A 22,347-nucleotide genomic window follows, 5' to 3' on the forward strand; every position below is an offset into this window, starting at 1 on the left:
ACCTGGCTATATGCAAATCAGTCTGTCCCTGGCCCAGTGCATCATGGGAACAGGGCAGACTAAACTACCAAGCCAATTCTTCACCAGAAAGGAGACAAGCTACCGGGGACCGGTTTCTGGCATTTCAGCCTTCTTCGGCCCGGCTTGCTTGAATCCTGATGGAGCAGTGAGAAAGGGACTCATGTCTGAGTATACCCTGCCACACCTATAGTGGCCAAAAACGATTTAGAAAAGGGGGTGGTGATGAACAGAGTGTCTGAGTTAAACAGACCACTCTTACCCAGTCCAAAGATCAGGGCTTGATCCATCACCGTTATTTATCTCACTGCCCCATCCCAGCTCAGAACCTGGCTATATGCAAATCAGTCTGTCCCTGGCCCAGTGCATCATGGGAACAGGGCAGACTAAACTACCAAGCCAATTCTTCACCAGAAAGGAGACAAGCTACCGGGGACCGGTTTCTGGCATTTCAGCCTTCTTCGGCCCGGCTTGCTTGAATCCTGATGGAGCAGTGAGAAAAGGACTCATGTCTGAGTATACCCTGCCACACCTATAGTGGCCAAAAACGATTTAGAAAAGGGGGTGGTGATGAACAGAGTGTCTGAGTTAAACAGACCACTCTTACCCAGTCCAAAGATCAGGGCTTGATCCATCACCGTTATTTATCTCACTGCCCCATCCCAGCTCAGAACCTGGCTATATGCAAATCAGTCTGTCCCTGGCCCAGTGCATCATGGGAACAGGGCAGACTAAACTACCAAGCCAATTCTTCACCAGAAAGGAGACAAGCTACCGGGGACCGGTTTCTGGCATTTCAGCCTTCTTCGGCCCGGCTTGCTTGAATCCTGATGGAGCAGTGAGAAAGGGACTCATGTCTGAGTATACCCTGCCACACCTATAGTGGCCAAAAACGATTTAGAAAAGGGGGTGGTGATGAACAGAGTGTCTGAGTTAAACAGACCACTCTTACCCAGTCCAAAGATCAGGGCTTGATCCATCACCGTTATTTATCTCACTGCCCCATCCCAGCTCAGAACCTGGCTATATGCAAATCAGTCTGTCCCTGGCCCAGTGCATCATGGGAACAGGGCAGACTAAACTACCAAGCCAATTCTTCACCAGAAAGGAGACAAGCTACCGGGGACCGGTTTCTGGCATTTCAGCCTTCTTCGGCCCGGCTTGCTTGAATCCTGATGGAGCAGTGAGAAAGGGACTCATGTCTGAGTATACCCTGCCACACCTATAGTGGCCAAAAACGATTTAGAAAAGGGGGTGGTGATGAACAGAGTGTCTGAGTTAAACAGACCACTCTTACCCAGTCCAAAGATCAGGGCTTGATCCATCACCGTTATTTATCTCACTGCCCCATCCCAGCTCAGAACCTGGCTATATGCAAATCAGTCTGTCCCTGGCCCAGTGCATCATGGGAACAGGGCAGACTAAACTACCAAGCCAATTCTTCACCAGAAAGGAGACAAGCTACCGGGGACCGGTTTCTGGCATTTCAGCCTTCTTCGGCCCGGCTTGCTTGAATCCTGATGGAGCAGTGAGAAAGGGACTCATGTCTGAGTATACCCTGCCACACCTATAGTGGCCAAAAACGATTTAGAAAAGGGGGTGGTGATGAACAGAGTGTCTGAGTTAAACAGACCACTCTTACCCAGTCCAAAGATCAGGGCTTGATCCATCACCGTTATTTATCTCACTGCCCCATCCCAGCTCAGAACCTGGCTATATGCAAATCAGTCTGTCCCTGGCCCAGTGCATCATGGGAACAGGGCAGACTAAACTACCAAGCCAATTCTTCACCAGAAAGGAGACAAGCTACCGGGGACCGGTTTCTGGCATTTCAGCCTTCTTCGGCCCGGCTTGCTTGAATCCTGATGGAGCAGTGAGAAAGGGACTCATGTCTGAGTATACCCTGCCACACCTATAGTGGCCAAAAACGATTTAGAAAAGGGGGTGGTGATGAACAGAGTGTCTGAGTTAAACAGACCACTCTTACCCAGTCCAAAGATCAGGGCTTGATCCATCACCGTTATTTATCTCACTGCCCCATCCCAGCTCAGAACCTGGCTATATGCAAATCAGTCTGTCCCTGGCCCAGTGCATCATGGGAACAGGGCAGACTAAACTACCAAGCCAATTCTTCACCAGAAAGGAGACAAGCTACCGGGGACCGGTTTCTGGCATTTCAGCCTTCTTCGGCCCGGCTTGCTTGAATCCTGATGGAGCAGTGAGAAAGGGACTCATGTCTGAGTATACCCTGCCACACCTATAGTGGCCAAAAACGATTTAGAAAAGGGGGTGGTGATGAACAGAGTGTCTGAGTTAAACAGACCACTCTTACCCAGTCCAAAGATCAGGGCTTGATCCATCACCGTTATTTATCTCACTGCCCCATCCCAGCTCAGAACCTGGCTATATGCAAATCAGTCTGTCCCTGGCCCAGTGCATCATGGGAACAGGGCAGACTAAACTACCAAGCCAATTCTTCACCAGAAAGGAGACAAGCTACCGGGGACCGGTTTCTGGCATTTCAGCCTTCTTCGGCCCGGCTTGCTTGAATCCTGATGGAGCAGTGAGAAAGGGACTCATGTCTGAGTATACCCTGCCACACCTATAGTGGCCAAAAACGATTTAGAAAAGGGGGTGGTGATGAACAGAGTGTCTGAGTTAAACAGACCACTCTTACCCAGTCCAAAGATCAGGGCTTGATCCATCACCGTTATTTATCTCACTGCCCCATCCCAGCTCAGAACCTGGCTATATGCAAATCAGTCTGTCCCTGGCCCAGTGCATCATGGGAACAGGGCAGACTAAACTACCAAGCCAATTCTTCACCAGAAAGGAGACAAGCTACCGGGGACCGGTTTCTGGCATTTCAGCCTTCTTCGGCCCGGCTTGCTTGAATCCTGATGGAGCAGTGAGAAAGGGACTCATGTCTGAGTATACCCTGCCACACCTATAGTGGCCAAAAACGATTTAGAAAAGGGGGTGGTGATGAACAGAGTGTCTGAGTTAAACAGACCACTCTTACCCAGTCCAAAGATCAGGGCTTGATCCATCACCGTTATTTATCTCACTGCCCCATCCCAGCTCAGAACCTGGCTATATGCAAATCAGTCTGTCCCTGGCCCAGTGCATCATGGGAACAGGGCAGACTAAACTACCAAGCCAATTCTTCACCAGAAAGGAGACAAGCTACCGGGGACCGGTTTCTGGCATTTCAGCCTTCTTCGGCCCGGCTTGCTTGAATCCTGATGGAGCAGTGAGAAAGGGACTCATGTCTGAGTATACCCTGCCACACCTATAGTGGCCAAAAACGATTTAGAAAAGGGGGTGGTGATGAACAGAGTGTCTGAGTTAAACAGACCACTCTTACCCAGTCCAAAGATCAGGGCTTGATCCATCACCGTTATTTATCTCACTGCCCCATCCCAGCTCAGAACCTGGCTATATGCAAATCAGTCTGTCCCTGGCCCAGTGCATCATGGGAACAGGGCAGACTAAACTACCAAGCCAATTCTTCACCAGAAAGGAGACAAGCTACCGGGGACCGGTTTCTGGCATTTCAGCCTTCTTCGGCCCGGCTTGCTTGAATCCTGATGGAGCAGTGAGAAAGGGACTCATGTCTGAGTATACCCTGCCACACCTATAGTGGCCAAAAACGATTTAGAAAAGGGGGTGGTGATGAACAGAGTGTCTGAGTTAAACAGACCACTCTTACCCAGTCCAAAGATCAGGGCTTGATCCATCACCGTTATTTATCTCACTGCCCCATCCCAGCTCAGAACCTGGCTATATGCAAATCAGTCTGTCCCTGGCCCAGTGCATCATGGGAACAGGGCAGACTAAACTACCAAGCCAATTCTTCACCAGAAAGGAGACAAGCTACCGGGGACCGGTTTCTGGCATTTCAGCCTTCTTCGGCCCGGCTTGCTTGAATCCTGATGGAGCAGTGAGAAAGGGACTCATGTCTGAGTATACCCTGCCACACCTATAGTGGCCAAAAAAGATTTAGAAAAGGGGGTGGTGATGAACAGAGTGTCTGAGTTAAACAGACCACTCTTACCCAGTCCAAAGATCAGGGCTTGATCCATCACCGTTATTTATCTCACTGCCCCATCCCAGCTCAGAACCTGGCTATATGCAAATCAGTCTGTCCCTGGCCCCGCCCTAGGCAGCGCACCCACACCAACAGACCACGCACGCAACCTGGGCTTCATCCTGGACTCCTCCCTCTCCATGACCAGACAAGTCAACGTCGTCTCCTCGTCGTGCTTCAACATCCTGCGCATGCTACGTAAGATCTTCCGGTGGATCCCCACCAAGACCAGGAAGACGGTCACCCAGGCCCTCATCACCAGCCGTCTGGACTACGGCAACTCCCTCTATGCCGGAACCACCGCCAAATTCCAGAAGAGACTCCAGCGGATCCAGAACGCCTCAGCACGACTCATCCTGGACATCCCCCGTCGCAGCCACATCTCCGGACACCTGAGAGACCTGCACTGGCTTCGGGTCAACAAGAGAATCACCTTCCGTCTCCTCACCCACGCACACAAAGCCCTACACAACCAAGGCCCAGGATACCTCAACAGCCGCCTCAACTTCTACGCTCCCAAACGCCAGCTTCGATCGACCAGCCACGCCCTCGCCGCTGTCCCCCGCATCCGAAGAGCCACCACAGGGGGACGGTCCTTCTCCTACCTCGCCGCCAAGACATGGAACTCCCTCCCCACCCACCTCCGCCTGACCCAGGACCACCTCGCCTTCAGGAAGCAACTCAAGACCTGGCTGTTCGAGCAGTAGCGGACCCCCCTCCCCCAGCGCCTTGAGACCCTCTGGGTGAGTAGTGCGCTATATAAATGCGATGATTGATTGATTGATTGATTGTGACTAAATGACCCAACAAGGCGAAAACATTATTTCCATGTGTACAGGGACTGAGTGACCAATTTCCAACCATTAGGCATTGTAGGGTGTTCATCGCCTTTGCCTTGGAAACATGTTGTAGTTGCAAGCACATAATAAAGCAGCCTTCTCTTAGTAATATGTAGAGCTATGCTGCCCATGGCAGCTGTGTTTCACTCACCAGCCCGTGTTGTTTTCACTCGCCAGCCCCTGTATTGTTTTCACTCGCCAGCCCCTGTGTTGTTTTCACTCGCCAGCCCCTGCATTGTTTTCACTCGCCAGCCCCTGTGTTGATTTCAATCTCCAACCTGTGTGTTGTTTTCAATCTCCAACTTCTGTGTTGTTTTCACTCGCCAGCCCCTGTATTGTTTTCACTCGCCAGCCCCTGTATTGTTTTCACTCGCCAGCCCCTGTGTTGTTTTCAATCTCCAACTTCTGTGTTGTTTTCACTCGCCAGGCCCTGTGTTGTTTTCACTCCCCAACCTGTGTTTTCTTTCTCCAGCCCCTGTGTTGTTTTCACTCCCCAACCCGTTTTCAATCCCCAACCTGTGTTATTTTCACTCCCCAACCCGTGTTTTCACTCCCCAACCCGTGCTGTTTTCACTCCCCAACCCCTATGTTTTCACTCCCCAACCTGTGTTGTTTTCACTTCCCAAACCCTGTTTTGTTTTCTTTTCCCAAACCAATGTGTTGTTTTCACTCACCAGCCCCAGTGTTATTTTCACTAGCCAGCCCCTGTGTTGTTTTCACTCACCAGCCCCAGTGTTGTTTTCACTCGCCAGCCCCTGTGTTGTCTTCACTCCCCAACCCCTGTGTTGTCTTCACTCCCCAACCCCTGTGCTGTTTTCTCTCTTCAGCCCCTGTGTTGTTTCACTCCTACCCTTCCACTCTGTAGCTTTTGCACCCCCTGCAACTCCTCCCGTTGCTTTTGTGTCCATCCCATATTGCTTCGCTGTCCCCCCCCCCCCTGTTGCTTCGCTGTTTCCTCTACCCTGCCGTGTACACCCCTCTCCTGTATGTACCTGTGCACCCCTCTCCTGCATGTACCGTGTGCACCCCTCTCCTGCATGCACCGTGTGCACGCCTCTCCTGCATGTACCTGTGTACCCCTCTCCTGCATGCACCGTGCGCACCCCTCTCCTGCATGCACCGTGCGCACCCCTCTCCTGCATGTACCTGTGCACCCCTCTCCTGCATGCACCATGCGCACCCCTCTCCTGCATGTACTGTGTGCACCCCTTCTCCTCCATGGCCGTGTGCACCCCTCTCCTGCATGTGCTGTGTGCACCCCTCTCCTGCATGTGCTGTGTGCACCCCTCTCCACTATGTACCTGTGCACCCCTCTACTGCATGTACAGTGTGCACCCCTCTCCTGCATGTGCCACGTGCACCCCTCAGCTCGGTAACTCAAAACGGAGTGACCAGCAGTGAGAATACACGTCTGCTAAGGATGCCAGCCTCAGAGGTGGACTCTGCAGGTGCACTGCATGTTATATTATTGTACATCTTGATCCTCCTCCTGCAGCCTTGATTTAAAAAGAAAAACCCTCTAAAGATGCAGTCCTGGAATGGTTCCTTTGCAGATCAGTTCTCTAGGGCCTGTGGGACTCGAGCTAGTAAGGCGCCCTTGTAAACAAGCCTTTGCAATGCATTAGGTCTCACATTTACGCAAGTTTAATCTATTGGCATTTTAAATGGCAATACCTTTTATTTATGTTTTAAAAACGAAAACAAAAATAAAAAGCATTGTTATTTGCAATGTCAATAGTTCAAACTTGTTTGCCTTATGATGGTCCACGCAACTCACCCCTTTTGCCTCTCCTGTAAATTGTATTAATCTGACTCTGTCCAATTTGTCAGGTAATTAGCTGTTTGCTTTTGATGACAGTCACAGGTCTGGGCGGGGGTAGTATCAACCTCCTATACATTTCCTAGATGCAGCTCAGCAATTAGTGGTTCATCTATACTACTATAATAAAGCAAAAACTTTCAGGCTTTGAGGCGGGTAAACTCGGGAACCACAGCACCAATCTACACACCGGATACACCGTTGAAATCGTCAGGGTGTGTAGATGGTTATAGACTATATACATTTTAAAAATAAACGTTATTTAAAAAGTTATATTAAAAAAAAAGTAGTCCCTCCAAAGTAGCGCCGGCCGCGACGTGCGTCCTGACATCAGGAGGTGCGGCGTACAGCGCGGGGAGGAGCAGTGGCGATCAGCGCCGGGAGCAGCGGACATGAGCGGCGATCGGAGGGCAGGCAGTGAGGAGCGGCGGCGGGGAGGAGCGCTAGGGTGAAAGCAGAGGCAGAGAAGAGCAGTGAGCGAGCCACAGGAAAAAGAAACGAGTGCAGGTAAGTGGAGCGGGTAGCTAACAGCCCATTACAGGAGGAAAAAGCGGCGGCGGGGACGTGGGCAGTGAGGAGCATGCAGGTTAAGAAACGTGTGCAGGGCGCCAGCGGCCGAGGAAAAATACCCCAACACCCTTAAACACTAACCCATCTTAACCCGCGGTAAGGAGGACGGTGGCAGTGTCTTCCCGACCCGCTGACGCCCCAAACTGTAAAAGTGATTTATGTAGCATGTAATTTTAAAAAACTGCATTTCTTTATTGAATTTTAAACGCGCCGGATTTTAACGACGCTTGCTACTACCTGCTGTGTGTATTGCGCTTTAATTAGTGGAAAAACACATGTTAAGGCAAAAACTCACTGTCAACACAGCCTGGGCTCGATCTCCCGTCCTGCCCGCCCCGGTCCGACTCGGCAACCAGTGCTGTTGAGCGGAGGGCGGGTCAGGCAGAGCCAGGTCACTTCCGCCCATATCGAGCGGTCAGCGCTCTAGCTGATGCACGCTGAGGGTATTTAGCCCTCTCGTCACAGAAAGCGCGCAGCGGTCGCGCGCAGCGGAGCGCCTGAGACGCGCCAGAGAGAAGCCCGTCTGCGCCCGTCCGCGACTGGACGGGACCAGGGGCCATGGCTGAACCCGCTTACGCTCATAAGGTATCTAGATTAACTTACACTTCACGGGCCTTATTGGGTTTGCGTGATGACTAGTGCACGATTCACTGCCAGCAAATGTACCATTGTAGTCCTGAGGGACCATTTTCATGTAGATACTGCCATTGTCAATTTAATATAGAAAAAGATACATCCCTCCAACAACACATCACTAATATTTCTACTGTTAAAGTTCAGGGAGGAAAGAACCTATTATGCAATATAAGATCCTTAGCTAAGCACTACATTGAAGTATGGGATCTTATTACCACCCATAAACCGGACATATGTTTTTTAACAGAGACATGGCTTAAACCCCACTCTACCCCAGCCATTACCCTTGGTATACCTGTGGGCTATAAGATGCTCAGAATGGATAGACCTTTAAAAGTAGGTGGAGGAATAGCTATTGTTTTTAAGGATAATATTTCAATTGCGGTTCTTGACCAATGGTGTAATACGACTTTGGAAATGATGATTTTCAGAATTGGCTCATCAGCCAAATACTGTAGGAAAGGCGCTTTGGTCTATCGCCCCCCCAGGCCCCATAAAAAACATTTCTAAACAGCTACTGGAAGCACTAGCCCCTCACGTGTGCCCAGACAAAGACTTTCTGCTGCTCGGGGATTTTAACGTCCATAGTGAGGAAACAGATAATAATGAGGTACAATCCTTCTTGACCGACCTATCCCTAATGGGACTAAAACAATGTAACTCCGGACCTACTCATCAAGCAGGACATACTTTAGATATGATAATATCGAATTTTTCTGATATTAAATGTTTTGCCCCTAAGCAGTATCACTGGACAGATCATTTTGTGCTTGAATTCTCTATGCCTGTGAATGGCGTTTGTTCTATTCCCTCGGTTCAAATCCCATCTAAACGTAGACAATGGCACAAAATCACCAATGCCAATTTGGAACAAAAATATGTTTCCCCTTCAATCCATCCCACAGATGATATAAACTCCGCACTCTCGAAATGGGATTTAGCCATTAACAATGCGGTACAACAAATTGCCCCGATAATAACTTTTAAAAAACGACTAGCAAAGAAACAAGAGGTTTGGTTCTCAGAAGAATTACGTAGCCTCAAACGTAGGGTTCGGAAAACTGAAAAAACATGGAGGAAATCCCATTTAGACGAAGATAAAATAAATTATCATAAGGCCTTAAGTGTATATCATAAAGCTATACGATCTGCACGCAAGAACCATGTGACCACTCAGTTGGAAGCAGCTGGTAACGATTCCAAAGTTCTTTACCAGATTGTTAACACTTTTTTAAAACCGGTAGCTTGTGAAAGCACAGACATGCGTCACAACATCTTTGTGATAATATTTCACACTTTTTCACTGAAAAAATTGATGCCATTTATGAAAAAATAGAGGCACTTATCCCTATTACGACTGGCCTGGATAATCTAACTGCAATACCAACCGCGCCTACCAATTCTCATACATTCAATGATTTCCCTGAAATCTCCTTACAAGAGGTTCAAAAGCTGCTTACGAACATCAAAAGTGGGAGCCCGGCTGATTTACTTCCTGCCAGGCTCATGAGTCCTTTAGAGACTACACTTGGTCCTGATATTCAGACTGGTGAATCTCTCACTCAATACAGCTAATGTCCCTCTGCAGTGGAAAAAGCCTTAGTTAGGCCAATTAGGAAAAATACATCTCTTCCTTGGACTAATATGTCCAACCTTAGGCCGATTTCCCTTTTACCTTTCTTAGGGAAAATTATTGAGAAGCACACCAATAGACACCTTTCCAACTACCTGGAGCAATCCAACAGCCTTGATCCCTCACAGTAAGGTTTTAGGCCAAAATACAGTACCGAAACGGCCTTGCTGTCGATAACGGACGATCTTCGTATGTACCAGGACAATGGTTATTCAGTTGTCCTGGTACTACTTGATTTATCGGCAGCGTTCGATACCATTTCCCATAACATCCTGATCGAACGACTGACTGTGAGTGGAATCGGCGGGAGGGCACTGGACTGGATTAAAAGCTTCCTCTCCAACCGCACGCAATGTGTCACCATGGGTGATTTCAGATCTGAAGAGGTCAAAATCACCAAGGGGTCCCGCAAGGATCGTGTTTGAGACCAACTCTTTTTAACGCATATGTGGCCCCCTTGGCAGAAATAACTAGATCTTTTGGCTTTTGTCCAGTGTCCTATGCTGACGATACGCAGCTACTTTTCCCCTTCAAACATCTGACCCCTGAGATTATACAATATTTCTCTGATGGGATGAAGGCAGTAGCGCGTTGGATGTCTTCCAACTTTCTTCAATGTAATGTTGGGAAGACTGAAGTGATGCTCTTCGGTAAAGCTAAGATCCAATGGTCCCCTGATTGGTGGCCTCCAGATTTGGGTCCAGTTCCTGAGCCCAAATCAATAATTAAGAATTTGGGGGTACGTCTGGAACCGGAGCTGACCATGAAACAGCATGTTAATGTCACTGTAGGATCATGTTTCCACGTGATAGGTCTCCTCCGCAGGATTTTCCCATTTCTCCCTGACTCACATAGAAAAACTTTAGTGCAGGCTCTAGTGATCAGCCGACTAGATTACTGCAATGGTTTGTTAGCAGGAGCAAATGAAGAGGTTTTAGATCGTCTGCAGGTAGTACAGAACACAGCAGCCAGGTTGGTGCTCAATGCACCCCCCGATTCCCCTTCCAAACTTTTACTGCGTAAACTTCATTGGCTGCCCATACGCTTACGAGTAAAGTTCAAGACCTGCTGTACTATTCATAAAAGCTTTCATGAATTAGGACCTGCATATTTGACAAAAAAAATGTGTCCCATATGTTCCTGCCCGTACTCTCAGGTCAAGTGAACAGCTACTATTAAATGTGCCTAAAATCAGTAAAACCAGGCTAGGTGGCAGGGCCTTGTCTGTGGTGGGCCCCAATTGTTGGAATATGCTTCCATTACCATTGAGACAATGTTCCGATCATCTTTGTTTCAGAACGAATCTGAAAACATTTCTGTTTGGCTCATTTTAGTGAACCTCCTCCTCTTCTGATCTAGCCTAAATATATATTTTAGATATTTCTGCTACTCTATAGCTTTTATAGGCCGGCTGTCATAAGCGCGGAGATACTCCTCTGGGAGTTTATTCATAGCACTATAAAAACCAGCAAATAAATAAATAAATATACCCTGTACCCCAAACCTATCCCTAAACCCTAAAAATACCCCTGTGCCCCAAAACCCAAACCTAGCCCTGAACCCTATGAATACCCCTGTACCTCAAAACCCAAACCTACCCCTGAACCCTAAAAATACCCCTGTGCCCCTAAACCCAAACCTAGCCCTGAACCCTAAAACTACCACTGTACCCCAAACCCCAAACCTACCTCTGAACCCTAAAATACCCCTGTACCCAAAAACCCAAACCCAGCCCTGAACCCTTAAAATACCCCTGTACCCCAAATCCCAAACCTACCCCTGAACCCTAAAAATACCCCTGTACCCCAAAACCCAAACCTACCCCTGAACCCTAAAATACCCCTGTACCCCAAAACCCAAACCTACCCCTGAACCCTAAAATACCCCTGTACCCCAAAGTCCCAAACCTATCCCTGAACCCTAAAAACACCCTTTTACCCCAAAACCCAAACCTAGCCCTGAACCCTTAAAATACCCCTGTACCCCAAAAAATCAAACCTACCCCTGAACCCTAAAACTACCCCTGTACCCCATGACCCAAAACTATATCTGAACCCTTAAAATACCCAAACACCCCAAATTATATACCTCAGTACCCCAAAAGATATACCCCTATACCCATACTTACCTTATCCAAACATTTGAAAAAAAACATGCTTTTACCATTCATGCATTTACAACGAATTTCGTTGTAAATGTATGCATGGTAAAAGCATATAAAATGTAATGCCATGCGTTATAATGGCTTTGCGGAGTCATGGTACTTTCGTAATGAAAGTATGCGGAGTGATGGTATGCGGAAAGAAAGTTGCGGAATAATGGGTGTTTACCCTCCCCGGTAAGTACATTGGTGGCACGGCAGCCCACATCTCCAGCAACATACTCATATTTTTTCACCACCCATTTGAAAAATGCACTGGTCTCTCTCATTGATGGCCGCCACCGACATACACTTTTAGACACACCTCCTGCCACAAGTTCTAGAATTGCGAACTTTAGAGCTGGGGAGCTGCGTTCGAATCTCGGCATCAGCTCAACATCCTGTGATTCCAGGCAAATCGCTTTGTCTCCCCGTGCCTACCACAAATGAATGTGTTCTTCTGTAATGAAAATTGTGCTCATGCCATGTTGTCGAGTACGCGCTATATAATATTGCAAGGAAAAATAAAGTAGGGAAACTCGAGTTCACACACTACTGAACGAGCACTCTTAAGTGTGGAGAAGTGTGGCTCAAGGGTTAGAGGCGGCAGACCTGGAAGCTGAGATCGGCCCTGGACTAGGGTTCAATTCCCTGCCTCGGCAGGTCTTGGGCTAAAAATTCCACGGACTCGATAATTCTCGCTCCGGTGCCTTCTCGACTCACGGGTTCACACTCTGCGACTCTGGGCAATAGCTTGCTTAATCTCCATAACGGCCCCTCGCGGCGGGATGCCTGGCTTTCACCTTGTGGATACCCTGCCGGGGTTATCTCACAGGGGAATACCAGGACGGGTTCCCTAAGCAAGCGCCGGGAAACCCACTGCGGGTAGCTGTGTAAGCTCAAATACATTTACATTTAAGTGCATCAGCAGTGCACTGTGAATTGGAGCGTTTCACAGGCCTGTCACAGATAAGAAATGCTATCTAAACAAAATCCTACAAAACCATATACTACTGGCCAGCAGCAATTCATACCCGGACAAGGTCGGGACAGGCTGCTAGTTGCAGTAATAAGATACGGAACGCCATATTTTGGCCTCCTTCCATTAACATTTGCCTAGTATTCATCTCAGCTGTAAGAGAAAAGCTAGCATTTGCAATGCAATAGGTCTCACATTACTGAAAGATTGAGCTACTGGTGTTGCATTATTATTTGCAGCGCTAATAGCTCAAACTTTCAGTAATGCGAGACCTATTGCATTGCAAATGCTTGTTATTTTGTGTCTTCAGTGCCAAACAGTTAAGTGGTTGCGTCCGCGGGTTTATGGGTGATGGTTTTATGTGCTCTATAAATGTTTCTTATCATTTACAACCTCCAATGCAATTTCTTACAAGATTTTATTATTGGCATACAGATCTCTGGCCTGGCAAACCAATATTCATGGAGACATGGACACCCAATCACAGATCTGGAATGTACATTATTTAACTATTAAATAAATGTTTTCCTGCTCAGGCTCGATGCTGAGTGCAAGAGAAGTGCATTCCTTGCTGCACTGCAGTCATTTTCTGACATCAAATGAATAGCATCAGAGAACCAAACCTAGATAGCGCCCCCTTCTGGCTTGTCCAAAGCATTGGTCAGATCAGACATGTGCTGGTTCCATTCTCAGCCCAGGCAGGAAGTTTCCCAGTTCCATAAACCCTACAAGCCATGAGCTTCAAGATGCTTCAGTCCAAACTAGTTTGGAGGGGTCATCCATGCTGTGCGTTCCTCTTCCTCAGCGTCCTGGGTTCCAGGGTCCAGTACTGGGCTCTGAAGCTGACGCGGTCCTGCGAGAAGTCCCCCTGGAACTCAATGTCAGCACGACTCCCCGTGGACTCCCAGTAGAACAAGTGGTTTCCGCGGAAGGTCACTGTTTTCAGGGTCTTTACGTCACGTATCTGTGGAAACAGACAGACAATCCATGTTATATGTGGCCTAGTGGTCAATCTGGTAGGGTCAGGGCTGAACACAATTATCACGGTCTGTAGTAAAAGTCGTACAAGCACATCCCTTGCACTTACAAGAAATGAATATCAGAAGTTGAGAGGCAACTAGAACAAATTCTTTATTCAAGATAGTACACTATTCCCCCACTTGGGGTTAGGCTCCAGAACTTCTCTTGTTGGCCTAAGAAGGTGAAGATCAGTTCTAGACTATTCCACCACGCTGCCAACAGGAGTACACATGAGTGTGGTTGGAGAGCGGCCCACAGGTCTGTGTTCTGCTTTAACGCCATGCTTGTCAATGAGTGCAAAATTTGCATTGTATTGTAATTGCATTTTTATATTGCTTACTACCCCGATGAGTAGTCAATTCACTTTTTTCAGTGAGTAGCACCCTACTCCAGGACCCATAGAGTATTAGTGTTGAATTAGTATAGTGAAATATGAAAGTAATTTAAGTGGTGGATAGGTTAGTCCGTTTTTGGGTTCAGAAGGATAGCAGAAGGATAGAAGAGGAAAAAAGGTTTGTATTTGTATAGCGCATGTTGCCCCAGATGGTGTGCTGAAGAGCTTTTCTTTGGGCGAGTAACACGCTACTCTGGAGACCCATAAAGGATTAGTGGTGAAATATGAAGGTAATTTAAGTGGTGTGCCTACAGAGAGAGGGACATTGCCATTCCTGAGTAACAGAAGCAAATCTGTGTTTTGCAAAGGAAGAACCCAGCCTGACACTCACTCAGCAAGTAAGGGGGGGAGGAGGGAGGGACGGGATGGGGGACGAGGAGGGCCGGGGGGGGGTCTGGGAGCACATGTATGGGGCTAATTCTCTTCACTATCTTCTACACTACTCTTTTGTTTCTTTCACTTCTACTTCTACATCCACATTGAGGAGCCGCAAGGGGAAGCTTAAGCGCAGGCACAGACAGATGACACAAGCACCAAGAATGGGGGGCCACAGCAAAAACAACGAGACTAGGCCACATAGTCCGCAAAGCTTGAAACCACACAAATGACGCACAACACCCAAACTAACATCCCAGCGGACGTTAAGATAGTATCACTGAACGTCAAAGGTCTTAACAGTCCAGTGAAAAGGAGGAAGGTGCTCGATTACCTCAGGAAGCTTAAGGGAGACATATTTGTTCTACAAGAGACAAGACTAGAAGCCGAGGACATAAAGCGCCTCAGAGCAAGCTGGATAGGCGATGTTGTGGGGTCGCCAGCACAGAATAGGAAAAATGGGGTGGTGACAATAGTCAGTAAGAAGTCTAAACTAACAGTAGTGGATACACAGGCAGACACCTAGGGGAGAACCCTTGTGACCAGCCTAAGGAGGGCGGGAGAGACAATACACGTGGCCAACATATATGGCCCCAACACTGACGAAAAGCACTTCTGGGAAGGAATAGCAGCGCAGCTACACACCCTGCCACTAGACGACCTCGTGGTGGTTGCCGGAGACATGAACCAGGTCCTAGACCCAGCGATCGACAAACACCCCCACAGACCGAGCTCAACTACACACGGAGGCAACATCCTAAAGAACTTATGCTCCAAACTCAGCCTGAAAGACCCATGGCGTCTATGCAACTCAGACGCTCGAGAATACACCTTCTACTCCAATCCTCACAATTCCTATAGCCGAATTGATTACATCCTCATGTCAGAAACACACACCCACCTCATAGACCACACAGAAATTGGCCCTATGACTATTTCAGACCACTCGCACATTAGCCTAACATTATCAGGGAATCACAATGAAAAACCAAACCGAAGATGGCGCTTCGACGACAGTCTACTCAACAACACCTCTGCGAAAGCGGAGATTGAGGCGGCTATAAGAGAATACATAACAATAAACGACACTCCAGAGACAGACAGAGGAATCCTATGGGACGCTCTGAAGGCCACAGTAAGAGGGACCGTCATGACAATTAAGGGCAGGATGAACAAAGATAGGAATAAAAAAATTGCTGACCTAGAAAAAGAAATTAAAAGCCTAGAGAATGGCCACATAGCCAACATAGAGGATAAGAACACCCTCTCATGCCTAACTAAGTGGAAATACGAACTCAACAGAATCTTGAGTGAGAGAGCAGGGACCTGGGCCAACAAATACAAATCAGTCAACCTGTGTACTGCAAACAAAGCAGGGAAAAACCTAGCATCCTACCTGAAAGGGAGACAGAAACAGCACACGATTGGGGCCATTAAAGACAGACACAACAAGTCACAGACTGCAAACAAGGATATTCTGGAAGTCTTTAGAGACTTCTACGAGAGACTATACACAAGAGACAACACACTAAATGTGGATGGAGGCAAAGAACTACTAAGGGGCTGTGGAAAGGCCACCGTACCTGCCGCAGCGAAGCGGCATCCTCGCGCGGGGAGGGGTCCGTCTAACATAGATGATTCCTTGTTCCCTCTCCATAGGACTTCTTCTCTATCTCTCCCACTGCAGGGTTACCGAGGTCAGAAACCGGAAGACGGACACCCGGATGCAGTTCTACATGAACCCGGAAGTCCCGCCTCCGACTACATCCCGGACTGTATAAAAACCAGCGAACCACAACGAAGGGCGTTCCAACCCGCGAACTTGTGGCAGGAGGCAGCAAGGAAGGAACCGGAGCTGAGAGAGAGAGACGAGGAGTCGGAGATCCAACCGGAAGAAGTGGAAGAGGACGCCGACGGCGACGTGTGGTCTGAGGACTGGTGGAGTCCTCAGGAGGTTGCTGGAGAGCGGCCGCAACTCACCAGGGAGTTGCGGCGGGCCACGTGAGTAACCGTCATCCATCTCCGTGTGCCGTTTGTAGATAGTTGTAACTAAGTGTAAATAATATAGCGCTGCACCTACTTGAGCACGAGAGCACTGTATATATATATATAGATAGACCCCCACCTTCCTACACCTCGAGCACGCTGTCGACCCTTGGTCTTCCTTCCTATTTGTCGGCCTCTTGCACCTCCCAGTCTTACCCGTCCCTCACTATCCACCTTCTGTATCCCCACCCCCTGGTGTCGGTGATAGTTGTACAGACCGAGAGGACTGAAAGACTAACGGTCCTCTATTTTTTTCTCTCGCCCCAAACCTCCGAGGCTCACCAACAGAAGTCAAAGACCCAACGGCCATACAGAGAGGGAAGCCTTATACCATCCGGAGGACATCAGCCCAGCAGCCGGAGCCCTTCCCTTCCCTCAGCGACCGGACGTCTTCCCTACCTCGGACTTTCCCAGGAGTACTCCATCGATCCCCCTTTTTGTTCAGAGACTTACAAACCACCCCTACCTGTATCTACAATAAAACTCGCTAATCATAGCGCACTATATCTGGCCTCCCCGCCTGTTATTCCGGCCCGCCGAATCCCACACCCCACAGGGGCATAGTCACTCCAACCCTATCAGAAAAGGAACGAGATATACTCGACTTAGCCATAACAGAGGATGAAATAGGGAGAGCCACGGCTAGCCTGAAAGAAAACAAGGCACCAGGGCCAGATGGCTTTACGGCTGGCTTCTACAAGCAGTACTTGCACATCCTCAAACCGACCATGCAAGAAGTATTCACGGGTTGTGTCCCAAACGGACGCATGACACAGTCATGGCAGAAGCAAATATTATAGTCATACCGAAGGAGGGGAAGGACACTAGCGAGGCAAAGAACTTCAGACCAATCTCGCTCATAAACGTAGACTGTAAAATATACGCAAAAATACTAGCTACGAGACTGAATGCATACCTACCGAAACTTATACACAACTCTCTAGTAGGCTACCTCAAAAACCGGATGTCCCACGATAACACGAGATTATTATGCCACATAATAAACCATTCCTCCAAAAGCAGCAACGCAGCTGTTATGATTGCCCTAGAAGCGGAGAAAGCCTTCGATAGAGTGTCATGGCCATACTTGGATCAATGCCTGGGGAAATTTGGGCTGGGAGCAAACTTTAGGAAGATGGTAATGGCACTCTACAAGGACCCCAAAGCTCGGGTGGTTGTAAACGGAGGCACATCAGAAATACTTAACCTAGGCAGAGGAACCAGACAAGGATGCCCTCTCTCACCAGCCCTTTTCCTGCTTGCGATAGAACCACTATTGACTATGATCAGAACCAATAAAGACATTGCAGGAATACCGGTAGGGGAGGAAAACTTTAAACTAGCGGCATACGCAGATGACATACTAATAGTCACAGAAGATCCAGAGAGATCCATCAAAGCACTGATGGACACAATAGAGCAATACGCCCTGGTCTCAGGCTACAAACTGAACAGGGATAAATCGGAATGCAAACCACTGAACATATACACAACAAAAACGATGCTAGGCTCGTCCGGGCTAACATGGCAGCAGAAGCCCATAACATATTTAGGCCTCCTCTTCGAGAGAGACCTAAAAGCCACACTAGAACACAACGAGCAAGCCACACTCCAGAAAATTAAGGACAGAGTAGAAGGGTGGTCTCCCAAATTCACGACGTGGTGGGGAGAGTGGAAACGATTAAAATGATGCTGACACCAATCGTCAACTACATGCTGTGCATGCTCCCACTAAGAAACACAGAAAACTTCCACAAAAAACTTGATAAAATGCTGAACAACTTCCTGTGGAGGGAGAAAAAGCCCAGAATAAGTCTTCACAAGCTTAGACTGCCAAAAGATCTGGGAGGCCTTAACTTAACAAATTTCAAAAGATTTCAGGAAGCATGCATTGCCAGACAGGGGCTCCACTGGTTAGACCCGAGACCAGAATACACCCCAGCATGGCTCACGCTACAGCGGGGACTACTAAAGGGCATGAACCCAATCAGCCTTCTCACAGCCTCCAAACACCCAGCGGTCAAGGACAACCCAGTCCTTAAGAATACAAAAATAGCACTACTAAAGGTGGACAAACTGATGGAAACGGGCATAAGGAAGAGTCAATTCAAGTCCATCTGGCATAACCCTACAATAAAGTATAGGGACAAGACTCTGAACATGCCCTCTTGGTATAGACGCGGAATATCCACGGCCAATGATCTTCAGAAACAAGGCACGCACCTTACTTTCGACACACTAAAGGAAGAGCACAACTTACAGAGCATAGAACTATACAACTTCCTGAAGATCAAGGTAGCGATAAGGAAGGCTAACCTGAAGGGCCCAACACCCTCGCTCATACATCACGCCGCCAAACTCAACACACTAGGCCACCAAATAGCACACCTCTACAGAGTCCTCAGCACCAAATCAACCAAACTCAATGACAAAATCATGAACTTTTGGGGTACAGTAGCGGGCAGGGGACTAAGTGAGGGCGAGAAAGCTGACCTATGGAGATCCACAACTAGGAGAAAGGTAACTGCAACGTTAAACCAGACCAAATTCTGGCTAATACATAAAGCCTACTGGACACCAGCCCGCCTAGCAGGCATGGGGATCCGGGAGAGCGACTCATGCTGGAATTGTGGCAGGGGGGGAGGGAACCTAGAACACATACTCTACAGCTGCCCCAAGATTAGGGAGTTCTGGGGGAAAATTGAAGTGCTAATTAACGAGATTATAGGGGTAACCATCCACATAGACTTCCAGAGCCTAGCACTAGGTTTCACCTCCTCAGTAATCACGACCAAAGAGGACCGCGACTTATTTGATCTACTGCTGACTGCGGCGGTCAAAATGGTTCTAAGTAATTGGAAAGACACAGCAAAAGCCACGCCGAAAGCATGGCTTAGCTGGATCACCTTTCTATGAGCCGCCGACAACATAACAGCGACACACACACCAAAGACACACAGGCAGTCGAACATGTGGGGCTCCCTAGATGACTACCTAGCATCGCACAAACCTCCATAGGCGGTGAAGCTAGACAACCCAGCCAGTCCTGTGCGCACAACACGATTACAACCAGCACCTGCTCCTTGATCTTTCCCTATCTCCTATCTCCCGGGGCGAGAGTCCAAAGAGGAAAACTAAGCATAACGAAGGGGTGGAAGACGACATCGGAAATCTGAACTGGAAGATCGGAAATCGGACTAATGTCAATACGACTGGAAACGAACAGTTCGAACAGTTATGTTCGCGGGCGTTTCTTTTTCTCTCTCTCTCCCTTTCCTTTCTTCCTCCTTTCTCATCCATGTATACTGTATGCTCCATGTAAATATATATTTTTCTACAATAAAAAAATTAAACCAAAAAAAAAAAGAACCCAGCCTGAATACCTGGGGTTACTGTCTGGTTGAGTGCCTATAGAGAAGTGGCTGTGTCTGCCTAAGAAAAGAATATTCAAGCCAGTTTGGTTGAGAAGTCAGCATGCAGAGGGCGGTGGACAGTCCCACGGTGCTGGGATTTTGCCCTGTGCCAGAGGATAAGTGTAGCAGAGTGAAATGCTTTCTGGAGGGCCTTAGCATGTAAGTGCCTCTCCCAGGAGGCAAGACTAGACCCCTGGGAACCCAATGCAGCAGGCTAGCTGGAGCTGCTGAGGGCAGATCCCCCCTGAACCTCTTTGGTCCGGAGTACTGTCTTTTGACGAGGACAAGGCTAAAAACCAATTGGACACTGCATACAGCAAGGGCATCATTTACAGGTCTGAGGAACTTCTGCTCAATGGCGTTGGTGGCAGAGGCCCTGTTTGTACAGGTCCGGCTGCACTGTACCTAGAGCTAGCCACAGAGCCGGTGGCCCTTCCTTCCCCATAGTATGCTTAGGAGGAGAATCACAAAAACAGAGAGGGCAGGTCTGCAATGCTATGGCCGGAAGAGTCTGTCTTCAGTGAAGGAGCACTGATTATTTTGGCATTATCTGCCAGCCTGCAGGGGCCATGGTGGGCATTGCCAACAGGAAAACAGAGGCAATGGGTTCATAAGGCCTCCTCTTCTGATGTTGTATCTAAAGGCAGCAACTCCACCGAGTTTTGCTGAAGGTGAACCCGCTAGGGGCTCAGCCATTAGGAACACCACCATCCCCAACCAATTTGAAACACTGTTGGTAATGAGAGGTGGGTGGAAAAGGTACTGGCTATTTTTTGACAGCCGAAACATTACACCTTAATCTGGCCCAAAGTGCACTTTAAATAGCGGGTTACTACTACATAGCTATCAAGCCGGTAGGGCGCTGCTTTTGACCCGGCACACTGATTGGCATGCCCCACACTTGGGCAGGGAGTGTCATAGGCCTGCATACATGTAGGTTTACAACAGGTTTATCCCTAACACTGGCTGACCAGGCGAGCCTTGCTTCATTTGTGTGTCCATGTTCTCCATTCAGCAGATGAGTGAGGCCTCCAGAGCTCGCATGCTCGAGGCAGGGTGGAAGAGACCTAGTGTCAGTGGGAACCAGGATGAACACCGATCACAAAACCTCATTTCTGGGAGAGAGTCATTTGTGCTGGACTCAGTGTGGTGATGTGTGCTAGATCTTTCTGTGAATGGCACATATGTTATGTGACACCGCTGTATGGTAGCCGCAGCCGCAATGTTTAGGTAAATATGCTTATTTCCCAGGAGCGTGCAAGACAGCCCCTGCTGGGCGCCATCTTTTTAGAGACCCCACTGCACATACCCAACAGTGTGTGAGTATTTAATACTCAAGCTCTCCATAGTTTCTCAGCTTTGTTAGCCAAGTAGTGGCTTTATGGCTACAATATAGCTGGCCAGGATAAGGCGCTGTAACAAAGCTTGTCCCAGGAGCATATAAAATACAACTCATTTCGCTCAGCCTTTAAACTTGTGATGGAGTCTTCCATCGAACCACTGCTTCGAGTGTTGACCATGCTATGTGTCCGTTGGTGTTTCCTCTTCACTGCCTATGACTGATGCAGGGTCAACAAGAACATCACCCGCAAACTCCAGAGTGTCCAGAACACCTCCGCCCGTCTAGTCCTCAACCTACCGCGCCACTGCCACATCACCCAACATCTGATGACACACACTGGCTCCGAGTCAAGAAGAGAATCACCTTCAAGCTTCTCCCACGCCCACACAGCCCTCCACAACACCGGACCTGCCTACATGAAACCCCGCCTCACGTTCTATACACCCCAAATATCCCTCTGCCCAGCTCTCCCTTGCTACGGTACCGCGCATCAAGAAGACCAGAACAGGAGGTCGCCCCTTCACCTTCCTCATCGCCAAAGGCCAAGGCATGGAACACCCTCCCTCTCCACTACCAACAGACACTAACACACTCCAAGTTCTTGAAGGACCTCAAGACCTGGCTCTTCGACAAATTATTGTAAACATTCAGGAGCTGCCCCGCCCCCTCCTCCCCAGCACCTTGAGACCCTTTCGGGTGAGTAGCTGTGCTTAACAAACTCTTGATTGTTTGATTGATCAATCTTACCTTCTTACCTTATTCAAGATGCGCAAAGGGCATTTATTGATCCTTATTTTGATAGAAAAGGCCCACTTCATCCTACACTAACAAAGTACAAAACAGGACCACTGACTGTTAGTTGTCTCTCGTGTTATCTGACCCAAGCACTAACAGAGGTCATCATCTGCCTTCTCTAAACCGGTAGAAAATCGAAAACGAAGCGAGCAACAATGGACCAAAGACAGAGAAGAAAGCTGAACATACAGTACTTGAAAGACTGCTTCTCCGCCGCTACTGACAACTCCAACAATAA

The 22,347-nt window shown here is 48.4% G+C and overlaps 1 protein-coding gene across 1 annotated transcript in view; it reads right to left on the reverse strand.

The window, feature by feature from the left end:
* Positions 1 to 13,123: 13,123 nt before the first annotated feature.
* Positions 13,124 to 22,347, reverse strand: part of ADAMTS13 (ADAM metallopeptidase with thrombospondin type 1 motif 13) — a 251,929-nt gene continuing 242,705 nt past the window's right edge. The window contains exon 31 of the mRNA XM_086924723.1: positions 13,124 to 13,688. Within this exon, the coding sequence (XP_086780849.1) occupies positions 13,500 to 13,688 (189 nt within the window). The 3' untranslated portion in view covers positions 13,124 to 13,499. The remainder of the gene's footprint in view (positions 13,689 to 22,347) is intronic.

The sequence above is a fragment of the Lissotriton vulgaris genome, chromosome 5 (assembly GCF_964263255.1).
Source record: "Lissotriton vulgaris chromosome 5, aLisVul1.2, whole genome shotgun sequence".
Taxonomy (NCBI): domain Eukaryota; kingdom Metazoa; phylum Chordata; class Amphibia; order Caudata; family Salamandridae; genus Lissotriton; species Lissotriton vulgaris.